This window comes from Phascolarctos cinereus, unplaced genomic scaffold (assembly GCF_003287225.1).
Source record: "Phascolarctos cinereus isolate Bilbo 61053 unplaced genomic scaffold, phaCin_HiC Scaffold_3;HRSCAF=262, whole genome shotgun sequence".
Taxonomy (NCBI): Eukaryota; Metazoa; Chordata; class Mammalia; order Diprotodontia; family Phascolarctidae; genus Phascolarctos; species Phascolarctos cinereus.
The window spans coordinates 237,710,124-237,723,519 of record NW_027555736.1 but is presented as its reverse complement, the minus strand read 5'-3'; the positions used below and the strand labels follow the sequence as shown (position 1 = coordinate 237,723,519).

Genomic DNA, 13,396 nt, shown 5'->3' with positions numbered 1-13,396 from the left:
ATCACCTATTTCCAGAAGAATTTCCCATAAGCATAAAGTATCAGCACTTTTAAATTAGAAAGAAACCTTACTAGCTGTGTGACCCTGGGCAAGTCACTTAACCCCAATTGCCTAAAAAACCAAAACAAAACTGAAAAAATAAACAAATAAATTAGAAAGAAACATAAACTAAAACCAGCTTAAGAAAAAGTCTTTGATACTCTAAGCAATTTTTTTAAATCAGCACTATTCCTTGCTACCTACCCCATTTAACATAGCTAAAACATCCAAATTACTGTAGATCAATTAGTAGGATGAGTAAGTATTTCACAAGTAGCACTGATAATCCCTGTTAAGACTTGTAGGTCTGAAAATTTGGTTTTATAAAAATATAATAAACTTAATAGAATTAAAACAAACTTTATTACAGCATATGTGTTGTATTAATTTATACAATGAGATATAAAAACATACTGCTTATATTATACAGAAAAGTTGACATCAATAAGAATATTTAAAACAATGACTACTTTTGCACATGACATACATGTTGATAAAAAGCAATTTTACACAATACTGTTTACTAAATAGTAAATAAACCCTTCCCAGAGGGACCTATGGCTCACTCTGTAAGGGATTGCACTAATATGTTCAGGATCTAGACTGTCAAGATGATTAGACACCTTGAATGAGCATATATAGGACCCAGTTATGGCTTTGGATTCATACTCCCAAGGGAGAAGCTATTTATTTCTATGGTAATGATACCACTATGAATCCTAGTAGAAAATCTGACCCCACGGGCAAGTCATTCCAGGACACCATAGTCGGATATAGAGATTAGAATGGAAGGAATCCACTCCTAGTTTATGGCCCTAGAAAAGTGTTTTCCACACTCCAGTCTTTGTAGTTTTGAAGTGGTCCTTTTCCTGTAGCCCTTTATCTTCCCTTTTTTCATCATATACATCCCTATCATGAAGTTTCTACCTCTTCTCGGTCATTTACTTCTAGTGTAAAGGATCTGGGTCAAGAAAAGCAGGTAGACAAAGAGAAGTAATAAAGAAGGGAAAATTGCCTGAGAAATAAATGTCACAAATGACACAGGCAGGAAAAATGATATGAAACAATAATTTATTTTTTACTTCTTCACACACTTGAGTGTGACCCTCAGGAAACTTCTCATGAAGACCATTGCCCTAAAGAATCAAAGGGCATAGAAAGCTGGACTTGGGAGCCAGGAAGACATTGGTTCAAATTCAGATCTCTGACACATCCTGCCTGTATGATCCTGGGTAAATCACTAAATCTTTCAGTCTCCCAGGCAACTAACTCTCTAAGACTGATCATCTGCATTGGGAGAAAGGAACTTCCTTAGTGGAACTCATCATGGGTTCAGACATTTCTCCTCTTTCTCCCAACCCCCCAAAAAATAATCAAGGGGAAAACAAAATTCATTAAGTTCTATCCTTGCTATAAAAAACATGCCTAGGAGAAGAGTCGAGTTAAAAGAGTCAGATGAAGAACATCTACTCTTACACTGATGAATCAGAACATTTAAAATAAAGTCACCTGATACTAAACATTCAATGTTACCACCATGAACACTGTAGTCTTTTTATTCCTTCCTAGTGTGACATTCTTTATTTTCCACTTAAAGGCACTCACACGTGGTATGAGGGTGACATCATTTACCTTAGGTTGTTGGGGGTTTTTTTTAATGTTGAAAAAAGCACGGGAAAAGCTGCATAAAAACCCGAAACAAAACAAAAAAACAAGAGCCATCTTGTTTCTGTAACGAGGACATGTACATTTCATACCAAAAAGTGGCTTCAAACTGTGGTCATCAGTTTTAAAGAGCCAGACCTAAAACGAAGGATTTTCTTTTTGAGATTATGGGAGGCCTTAATTTTTACAAAAGTCTTTGTGTGGCTGTCATGAAGTGCTGGGGCTGTCACTGCCTGGAGAGGGAGAGTCTGGACAAACTGAGACCAAACCAAGCCCCCACTCTCTTCAGAGTCACTGGTGGTGGTGCTCTCCCCCACAAACTCTACTTCACTCAAGCTTGACTCACTGTCCCCGAAGCAGTTGGTGGTATAGTTACTCTGCTCATCTTCACTGGTGTCCACCACTGTGGAGTGGAACAGGGATTCACACTCAGCAGAATATTCAGAGTCACTAGCCACATATGCATATGGGCTCACATATGGAAGAGGGACCTGGGTATAGACTCCCACGGGTTCCCTGCGATTCCTCCTTGCCCTTCTCAAGGCTTCTTCGTAGGAAATCTCAGCAGATGACTTCCACCGCCGATAGTCGGTCCGCTTGTGTTTCGGTTTGGCCACAACTGCTTCTCTTCCATGCCCATGTCCGTGGAACTTAGTCACAGGCCTATGGAGGCCACCTGTGGCCCTGCCGGAAAGACCAGCCTCTGCCTGGGAGTTTCCACCCTTCTTCCCTCTGGAAGAGACTTTTTTGAATTTCTTATTTGTATCCAAGTCATCGGGGAAATGACATTTCTTGCTCACAACTCTGCTTTTTTCCCTCACTGTCTGCAAGCTACTTTCCACCCCATTAAGACCATGGGCTCTGTGCTTCAGGGTTGAGCTCTTCAGGATTCTGACATTTTTGTTAGCTCTCTGTAACTTGCTACTTTGCTGCTGCCCCGGAATGAACTGAGCATTGACGAGAAGCCCGTCCTCCAAGCTCTGGGAAGAAGAGCCCTCGCTCTTGAAATCTAAGGCAGGTCTCTCTTCAATAGGCAGGGAGGAAGGCAGGGGCGGTGGAGGCGGCGCGGCAGGAGGAATTGCTGGCAGAGCTGCCTGTGAGCTGGTTTTCTGCGACATCTTTTTCAATGGCTGGACAACTTTGTTCTCCTGTTGGAGAGCTGGGATGCGGCCAGGACTTTCTTTCGGAGAGGCAGTGAAGAGCTGACCACTTTCTTTAGGGGAATCCCCTGCCCCAGAAACAGGGCACCGTGCAAACTCCTGGGAGCCTGGCTTGACACTTTTTGGCAGGTGCTTGCTCTGATGATCAGCGGCTGCATTTGGCGGGCAGCCCACAGACACAGGCATCCTCCGGCTTTCCAGCTGTTCACCCTTTGAGTCTTTCAACCACTGCTTCGGCGGGGACAATGTGCCATTCTCCAGAGTGGCCGTTCCACCAGAATGCAAACAGGCTTGTTTAGAATTCTTAAGGTTAACACTGTTGCTGTGTGTAATTCCGCCAGTAGCTCTGACACAAATGCTCCCATGTCTAAGAATGCCCTTTGTGGGGTCAGCATTCACGCTTGTCCGCAGCTTATTAGTCCTAACAGGATGTGTTTTTTTCTGCACTAGGCTCAAGATGTAGCCATCTATCTTCTTACTGGACACAGGATAGGACACAGACATGGAGTTGCTTTGTGGGATAGAAGAATTATCTGCTTTCACAGCATCTAGCTCGGAGCCAGTGCAAACATCATTAGCACTGTTACCAAGTCGTTCCTCGACTTTTGGGGGGTTGTTGGTCATAGAAAGAAGAAACATTGGACTCTGTACAGCTACAGCATGAAGTGGACTTGGATAGCGATATATATCGTTCCCATTTTTAGATACCAAATCACACTGATACTTAGGATTCACATCTGCAATGACATCAAGGGAATTGGATTGCGGTATAGATAGTGAACGGCAAACATCTTCACGCTGACCTTCTTTGTGGTCCAACCATCCTATGAGATCTAAGGGGAAAAAAAAATCAAAAAGTATTTTGTTCATTAGCTCTATTATGACTTTGTGGCTAATTTTCTGAAGTAGGGAGAATATTACTTTTTTAAAATCTTAAAAGTATGATTCATGGACGACGTACTGTACATACTGATGAAACAATTAAAATATTTCATGCTTGTGAACTTTTTTTTAAGGAGTCTGGAAAATTAATGTTCATTGCTTTGTATTTGAGGGGGAGAGGGAAATGTTAATTTTTTCCTTTTAAAAAAGAAAACTTTTTAATGCATTAGATTGTAAGCTCCTTGAGGACAGGGACTGTCTTTTGTCTCTTTTTGTATCCCCAGCGCTTAGCAAACTGCCAGCCACATAGCAGGTGCTGAATAAACGTTTATTGATTAATTTGAAAAGGCTGAGACTGATAGCAAAAATTACTCACTGTGTGACCTTTGGCAAATTACTTCATTTCTCCGGCCTTCAGTTTCCTCATCTATAAAATGAGAAAGTTGAACAAGATGAAGTCCCTTCCATTTCCAACATTTTACAATCTACGTTCTAGAATCTTAACTATCCCCCACAGGTCTCTGGGCAAATCTTTCCTCTATCTTTATCTTGTCTTTTCATCTTTTTTGTAGTGAAGTGGAATAGTCAACAAAACACTTACCTTGTGGTCAGGAAGACCTTAGTTCCAATCTTGCCTCAGATACTTGCTAGCTGTGTGACACTGGGCAAGTCCCTCAACCTTTACCAGTCTCAACTTCCCTGACTGTAAAATGGGGATAATAATAGTACCCATTACAGAGGGCTGATGGGAAGATCAAATGAAAGAATATATGTAAAGGCTATGTGAATTTTAAAGTGCTATATGCAATGTTGCTGCTGCTGCTACTGATGATGATGAGGAGGATGAGGAGGATGTATTATTATCTGGGTATCACAGTGACTGGTGTTGAATTTAAGAGTTAGAAGATCTGAGTTCCAGTTCTGTCCCAGACAATTTACTAACTTTGCGATCCTGGGCAAGGCATTAAACCTCTCCATTCCTCAGTTTTCTCATCCATAAAATGGAGATAATAATATGGGGTTACTTGTGAGGATCACATGTAAATCACTTTGCAAATCTTAAAGCATTATCTTGTCATTGCCGTACGGTCCTGTCCAACTCTTTGTGACCCCGTAGATCAGAGTGTGTCAATACTGCCCATGAGGTTTTCTTGGGAAAGAGACAGGAATAGTTTGCCATTTCCTTCACCAGTGAATTAAGGCAAATAGGGTTAAGTGATTTGCCGAGGATCACACAGCTAGTAAGTGTCTGAGGTTGGATTTGAACTTGGGTCTTCCTAACTCCAGGCCCAGCTCTCTATTCACTGAGCCATCTAGCTACCTCTAAAGTACTATATTAAATGCTAGCTTTTCTTATTCTTGTTAATTATTATTCTTGTTACTATCGTTTGTAGCTTTCCCATCAGTTCAATTAAGCTCAAATATGTAATAAGTATTAACATGCAAGGCACTGTACTGGGTTGGCACTGGAGATACAAAGATGTAAATAAGACTATTACTATCCTCAGGGAGCTTATAGTTTATTACTTTACTTTTATGATTTATTGCAATATCATTTATTCTTTTGTATCTTCTTAAGAAAAAAAATGATCTTGATCGGCATTATAATATTCAGGAATAATTGTCATAAAGAAAATCATGAAGAGGGGACCATTTACCAAAGTCTCATCATTAGAAGGATTGATCAAATTACAACAACAGATTCTTTAGATTTTCAATTGTGACACTTTGATGTATTCATGATTTCAGTGTAGGCACTCCTTCTACTAGTATTTATCTCAACCCATCCAAACTTTCTCATGCAAGTGAATTCCTGTCCATGTCTTTCCAGGAATCCTCTCTAAAAGATGCTTCTGCCACAAAATGCACTCAAGGTCTTTCTCTAAGACTTTGCTAGCTTATGAGGGCCACACTCACTCTCCATTAGCTGTTATCCCCTCTTTCTTGATCACCAGCCCATCTCCTTTCCAAGTGCACATATCCCCAGTCCACAACTTCTTATACACTTACAGAATCATCCTTCAATTAATCTAAAGGGAAAAAAGCAATTTGTTTTGGAGGGGAGGAAAATCCCTTAATAAGTAACTCAATGAGTTCTTGGTGCCAGTGAACTTAGAAACCATTGGCAGACAAACAATTTGTATTTTTGCCAGGGCCATGACCTGAGGAATGTGTTCTACATTCTTCATCCAGGAAAAGACCCTTCCTCAGCCATATTCTCTGTGGCTCATCTTTTACCTCCAGCCTAGAATTCACTTCTATTAAAAATTTTGATAAATTTTCAGTTTAAAAAAATTAACAAAAAATTTGATCAAAGATGAATTTCCAACATACACCAATTCAAATGTAAGATTTCTGACTTCATTCATCATTTCCATCTGCTTTCTTTCTGTAGTACTGCATTATTAATATTTCTTCTGTAATATAAAATCAATTCTAAATATCAAATAATATTTTAATTGCCTCCCACTTATCTGAAGAGAACAAAATTTTAAGATTACCACTGTTCAATTAAAGTTCCCTCCAGTTAGGAGACCTTTGCACTGAAGAGCAACATCTGAAAATCAAAAGTGCATCCATTTCCCATTTTTCTTAAATGAGGAGGTTCTTGTTTCTTAAGTTTTTTTCCTATGCTAAAAAAACAAAAGTCTTTTGCCTTCTTTCAGAGGTACTAACAGAACTGCCCAATTCAAGGGAAATATGCTAAAAGCTTATTAACAATGAGAAAGTGTATATTTTCTTCCCTTTTATCTCTGGCACTCCAAAAAGAAAAGTTATCCATCTGAGATGCTTGCCCTGCATCTCTTCCAGAAACAATAACCCTATTTATAGACTATCTTAAAATATGATTATAAAGTGTTCTGAAAATAGCTTTCACACATACACACACACACACACACGTTCACACACACACACACACACACATTCTTTTTCTTTTTGAAAAATAAAAGAATCCCAAGATGTAAATTAAGTTAACTTTCAAGAAAAATTACATCAAAACAGATATATTAGTTCCTAGATCCTCACCTAATTGAATGAGTCCTGTTGTTTTTAAATTATATGACTATGAGATTTTTCCATGGGCTTTATTTAGGGGGGGAAAGCCGCTAATCAGCTTCCAAGGAAATCATCCAATCTTGTACCAAATTGCCTTTAATAGGTTTATAAAAATTTCCTCTGAGAACAATTCAGTACAGAATGGAATAGAGCAATTTGTAAACTTTGGCAGCATAAGATAGCCAATCTAGATAACACAAATTTGTTTTTATATCAAACTATTGGGACTGAATACACTGTTCTCAAACAAAGAAACCATTCAATTACCAATCCTCCACTGCTCTGTACCAAGCAGCCCTATCTTTCATATATGAGAATTCAACATCAAATAGACTGCAGTCAGACAAAGAATACAGCACCATATTTCTGTCCCTTTCCATAATACCATGGAGTATATAGTCTCTGCACTGCCTTTTCTCTTGCTTTGAGGCTGTGTGATAAGAGGGAACATGGAGGCATGCAAAAAATGCCATGGGTGCACCAGTGAGTGAAAAGGCACACATGAAAATGGTTCTTAAAATAGCACAGGTGTTATCCCAGCCTCATACACCACACTCCTCTGTGCTCTTTCTCCAGAGACAGAATAGCATCTTTCACACTGTGGTCCACGTCTCATCTCCCTGGGAAGTAAGGTATATAAAAGGAGCTAATCTTTCAGCCAAAGGATTCTGAGAGACATACCAGGACCACTGATCCCCTGGGTGCTAAAAAACAAACAAAAAAGCCAACCTCTTTTCACTTCCCTGATGGATAAGATTAACTTAATAATAACTTCACTTCTAAGTTGGTGAATAAGCAGATTCGAATCCCAGTTCTGTCACTTTTTATAACCTGAGTGACTTTGGGCAAGTCCTGTCACCTTTCTAAGCCTCAGTTTTCTCATCTGTAAAAAGGGGGGGGGGGACTAGATGACCGCTAAGAAATCTTCCAGCTCTGGATTTGACTGCATCTGTCAGTTCTATTATCTTTTCAAATGAAGAGAAACAGTCCAAATAATATTAGGTATCAGGTTTCCAGACCTCCAGTGTTGGCACAACATTCCTGCTGATAAATCAGAGTCATCTGAAGTCAGAAGATGACTTAAATGCACACTATAATTCAATTATTAACCCTCTACTGCTTTGAACCAGACAGTCTTTTTTTCATACATGAGAATTCAACCTAGAATAGATAGATAGCTATAGTATTCATGACGCAACTAAGAAGTAATTGAATTGGAGATCTTGGATTCTAGTCTCAGCTCTGCAATCTTCTACCCATGTGACCTAGGCCAAGTCACCTCACCTCTCTGGGTCTCAAATGACTATTTGTAAAGCAAGAAGCTGTAGCTGTATCCTAGATTCCAAACTTTTTGACTCACAGCTCACTATAGGAATCAACGAGGAATCAAGGTACACTGAACATTTAAGCTGTCAACAAAGAAGGATTCCCAGGAAGGGGGACTGCCAGAGCCATTATCCAGACCTTGGGATTCTTCTATCTCTCCTTTCCCTCTCCCATCACCTCATTCTTTCTTTACTTCCCCCAAAACTCAAGCCAAAGGAGGTGGCTTTGTGATTCCCAGACAGAGACACTCGTCTTACCTTCCAAAACCAAACAGGAAGGAGCAAGTAGCCAAAAGCAACTGGAGACAGGGGCTGGGGAGCGTGGAAATCTCAGAGAGAGAGGAAGAGTTTTATGGCATACTTCATAAAGTGTGAAATACACTAGTATGTTACTATATACCCTCTGAAGGCAGCTATGTAGCCCAGTGGATAAAGCGCCAGATCTGGAGTCAGGAAGACTCATCTTTCTGAATTCAAATGTGGCCTCTGACACAAGCTGTGTGACCTGGGCAGGTCACTTAACCTAATTTGCCTCAGTTTCCTCATCTGTAAAATGAGCTGGAGAAGGAAATGGCAAACCACTCCAGTACCTTTGCTGAGAAAATCCCAAATGGGGTCATAAAGATTTGGACATAAATGAAGCAAATGAATAATAACAACATATACCCTTTGAGGACCATGGGACTATATGTACTCTAACTGTCCTTTCTAGGACTAAAATCTCTGTGAATCTTACCTGCAGATTTGGGGTGTCCATCTGAGATATTCAAAGATGTTTCCAAAGGGCTACAAAAGCAGGTGCTGGAATGGCAACTGGATAAACACTCACAGAAGACCGAATTGGAAGAATTGGAAAGTGATCCTGAGGCCCCATCACTCAGCTCATAAAACCCTAAGAATACAAACACCATTTGGAATTAGACTGCTTTGAGTAACCTACACATTTCCTACTTAAAAGGAAATTTTTTTCTAGAAAAGTTAAGAGAAAGTTTGAAGGTGAATTTAGATTCACTGGATTTCATGTTCTAATTTTACAGCTCTATTTCAATTTCTGAGAACTCTGGAAATTGGATGGAAAGTGAGTTCTAAAAAAACCCTCATAGTTACTATAGTCTCTGACCTTCCTTCTATTTTTTTCCTAAGTCCCTTCCATTCGTACTTAATGAAAGATGAAATGTATAATGAAATAGACACTATGCAAACATGCAAAAAGAAAAATCATATATGTATGACTTGGTCCTTACTGTTATCAGGATTTAGGGTGGGGAAACGTTCAAGAGAAGACAGCAGGGAGTAAACAAAAATCCATTTTGTGGACCAAATGGCAACAAACTTTTGAAGTAGTCTCAGGAAGTTGAAGTGTGACTAATGTTGTAGCTCACCGCCGACTCTCTCACATTTCAAAGAAGGAAAGTTCTTTCAGAAATTTAAATAAAAGTTCATTTTTTTTAAGCTGAAAAGAATTCACTCTTATTAATGTCACTACTTTTTTAAGTTTGGGGGTTTTTTTCCTTCCTTCAAAAGGATGGTGAGGGGTTATTTTCCTACATTGAAAACACAAATCTATTACAGTTTGACAGGTCTTGAAAATCTGATAATAAGGGACATTTGTATTCAGTCACTACGTAGCACAAGAATATAATCAGTTAATAGAAAGCAAGGAGCTTTACCTGAGCTAGGACGGCTATCTGTCTCCAGATGCTCTTCTGATGTTTTTTCTACATCCAACCTTAAATCACTTATCTGCTTGTCTAGCTCTTGCAACTGGTTTAATAGACCAGCATCTCTTCTCCTCAAACAATTCTGAGGTGGAAAAAGGAAAATAAAATTAAGACACATTAGTGAGAAACAGATGTTCTGTTACACATACTAAAATTACCTCATCTCACACATCAGTTCTCAATTTTCCAAGACCAAAAATTTACTCACAAGGATGGAAACAAACAAAACCCTCAAAAGGATAAGGTCACTAAATTCTACTTTATTTTTATACATTATATTAGAATAAAATGTATTATACTTTGTATAAACCTAATGTCTTTAACATTTAACTACAAGATTCAAGCTACACATTTCAAAAGTTTAATGGAAAGTGGAAAAACAAAAACAGAGAACTAGATGGGCTTACTTACAAAGAATCATCTAAAATAAATTATTTTATAAGAAACTTAAGATCACTGTCAACAGGAACTGCGATCTAAGCTAGACAGCCTATATAAAGTTTTGTTACAATCAGCATACAATCAGCATAAGTGCCTTTGAAAATGAGAAACTACAAACGCTAGCTAGTCCCAAGTACAGTGTGAGCTGACAGAATTTGGAACTAAGAGAGATAAAATTTGAACTAGTTCAGATTTCCCAAGTGGAGAAGCATCAGTTCTACTAACTCGTCAGTGCCACCTAGTGGTCTGCCAGGAAAAAAAAAAGATACAACCTAGAGAAGGCATCTGGTTCAAATCATGAATGTCAAGTGTACTAATTAAAATAGTATCACAAACATTGGCTAAGCTAGAATTCTCTTGGCAAAATGCTGCACTCATCTGGAACAGACAATAGATATGTGCCATTTATGATCATAAGTAAATGACTTCGTTATTTATGAAGACAAAAAATGCTATTGCACAGCATAGTGCATTAAACATGCATGACCAACCAAAATTATCCCAAGCTAGTGTCATACCCAAATTCGGTCTGCAGCCAAAGAAATATATAAAAAATCCAAATCACATTAGGAGCATAGGATGGGCTATACTGTGTAGTTTTTTACTTTAAAAAAAAATTTGCATGAATATTCCGTGTTCTTCCATAGGCTTGAAAGCTTTGGGACACAAACCATGCCCATTTGATGAAGATATTTATAAAGGGAAAATTAGCTGAGTGAATCAAGAATCTTGAAGTTACAAAAAAATTTAGATGGCAACAAATGACTCTACGACACTTCACTGTTTGTGCTGGCCATTAATCTTCCGGCACAGTTATTGAGGAGAATTCACATAAGGGTTTAGTTGGTGTTTTCCAAACTACGTTTTGAGGGCAGTGAAAACAAAAGACTCCGCCATTGCTATGAGGCTGGGTTAAAGACATTAATCGATGCCTCTTAGTTTTTTTTCTTCACTCTTAATGAAGGCTGCTTAAAATGGCCCCTTCTGATAGAATCCAATAAGACGGTTTCCCTCCCCCTGAAATCACAGTTGGATTTCAAAGTACAGTAGATGTAAAATAGTATCCATTGGGGGAGGGGCGCCAGTCATCCCCACTCAATTTACATCAGTTGCATTTCGTTTTAGCTCCATTATGCAAAGGAGCCTACATCTGAAATTAAGCTTCAGATCGACTGCAAAAGCTGACACGCGGAAGAGAGGTATGGGAGTGACAATGAATTAACCGACCTATTCCCTAAGGTCATTTCAGTTTAATGGCTTAAAAAAAAAAAGTCATTTCATTTGAGGTGAAAATTTTAATCACACCAAGAGCCGCTTTCTTGGCTTTTGTTACTTTTAAAAGTGAGTGAAAAAGAAAAAGGAAGGGAACTCACAAGACCTCCAAATGAAATTTTGTTTTAGGGCAGGGTTTCTCCAGGCCCCCCCACCCCCGAAAGCACTTAGATGACTTTCACTAGCTGAAAGGAAAAGGAAAGCTGAAGGTCACAAGCAGACGAAGCAGAGAAGATGCTGAGCCTTTGAATGGAGGTGTGCCGAAATTATTCCCAACTCTAACCCTCACCTGATCCAGACACAATGCACGCGCGCACACACATAGTGACACCAAAACGAGAAAGGGTTGTGTTCGGGGCGCTGCCGTCGGGGCTGCGGGGGAGACAGAGAAGGAGAGAAGACAGAGAGAGGAGCACCTTGGATTGGGGAGGGGAGTGTCTTTGTAACAGACTTTTGTAACAGACTCCTGGAGGTCAGGGACGGTTTCATTTTTGTCTTCGTATCCCCAGCGCTGAAGCTGGTGGATGGTTTAACAAAGCAAATTCCTGCAGCCCGAAGCAAACCCCCTCTGCCCCGAAAACGGCAGTCGGGGACCCCCGGGTCTCCGCCCAGAGGGGCTACGTACCAACTGCTGCCTCAGCAGCAAGATGTTCTCCTCTAAGTACTTCTCCTCCAGGCGACTGCGCTGGGAGGCTTCTCCGGGCGCCTGCAGCTCCCCGGCCCGAGTCGGCGCCACGCCCCCGGCTCCAGCTCCCGCTCCGGCCCCGGCCCCGGCTGCGAGCCCCGGACTTCGGAGGACGCTCCGGACCAGCAGCTCCTGCCGCTGCCGTAGGAACTCCAGCTCCGCCAGACCGGCCAGCGTGGCCTCCAGCCGCTCCCGGGTGCGCTGTCGCTCAGTGTCCGCCTCGCCCTTGTCCCGCCAGCGCCCCTCGGGCTCCACTGCCCGCTGCTCTCCCCGGGGCGCCTGAGGCTCCGGGTCTTTCGTGGTTACGGCTGAGCTCGGTTTCATGTCCTTCCCCCTCTTCCCAACCCCTCATCCGACTGGAAGAGGCGTGCACGCCCCTGTCCCCGTGGACCCGTTCCGCAGGTGGAGGCGATGTTCCCCAATACGCTGTGCGCAGGAGAAAAGAAATCGATTGCTCCTCTGCTATAGCTACTGCTGGTGGGCTAGGAGGCGGGGCGAGGGGTTCATGCTGCACAGGACTGGGGGAGACGCAGGGCAAGAGAGGGAGGGAAATTCTTCCCTTACGACAGTCCCTGTTTCAGATCCAGCTGAGACGGCAACGGAGGAGCAGAGTCTGGCCAGCCAACCTTGTGCACACCCACCCATCGGTCCTGGAGTTAGTTGCAGCTCCCTCCTCTGACTCTCCCAGGTCTCCTCCCAGCCAGGATCCTCTGCTGATAATGTTCCTCGGCGCAACGTCACACACAGCTTTGCAGCTCTGCAAACCCTCAGTCCCACATCCTCTTTCTTTGGTCCTGCCCCCCTGTCTATTTCTCACTCTCGCTTTATCTTTCCCTCTCTTCTGTCAGGCTCACCCTTCTCTTCTATTTTCGTTCAGCTCCTTGTTCTAGTCACTTGGCCCTCCCCGCCCCCTCTCTTTTCTCTTACCTCTTCTCTCCCCCTGCCACCCATCCCCCCTTTCTCGTTCGCTGAGCTCACTTTTTTTTTCTTTCTTTTTCTTATTGGTTCTCCTATTTCGCACAACTCAAGGGGCAACTGACTTGAGTCCCAGTATCCAGTTACAATTGGACTTGGAGCCAAAGTCCACGAAATAACAAAACGGTTGGGCTCCCCTGAGAACTTTCAAAAACTCTGATTTTCAGCACAAAA

The 13,396-nt window shown here is 41.3% G+C and overlaps 1 protein-coding gene across 2 annotated transcripts; it reads right to left on the bottom strand.

The window, feature by feature from the left end:
• Positions 1 to 383: 383 nt before the first annotated feature.
• Positions 384 to 13,146, bottom strand: DACT1 (dishevelled binding antagonist of beta catenin 1). 2 transcript variants are annotated; one of them, XM_020986471.2, is made up of 5 exons: positions 12,188 to 13,146; positions 9,799 to 9,931; positions 8,865 to 9,020; positions 4,123 to 4,173; positions 384 to 3,697 (listed from the first exon to the last, which is right to left on the bottom strand). In XM_020986471.2, the coding sequence occupies exons 1-5, from the start codon at positions 12,569 to 12,571 to the stop codon at positions 1,809 to 1,811; spliced, it is 2,613 nt and encodes an 870-aa protein (XP_020842130.1). In that variant the 5' UTR covers positions 12,572 to 13,146; the 3' UTR covers positions 384 to 1,808. The 2 variants fall into 2 exon arrangements, with proteins under 2 accessions (XP_020842130.1, XP_020842131.1); XM_020986472.2 differs by lacking the exon at positions 4,123 to 4,173.
• Positions 13,147 to 13,396: the final 250 nt, after the last annotated feature.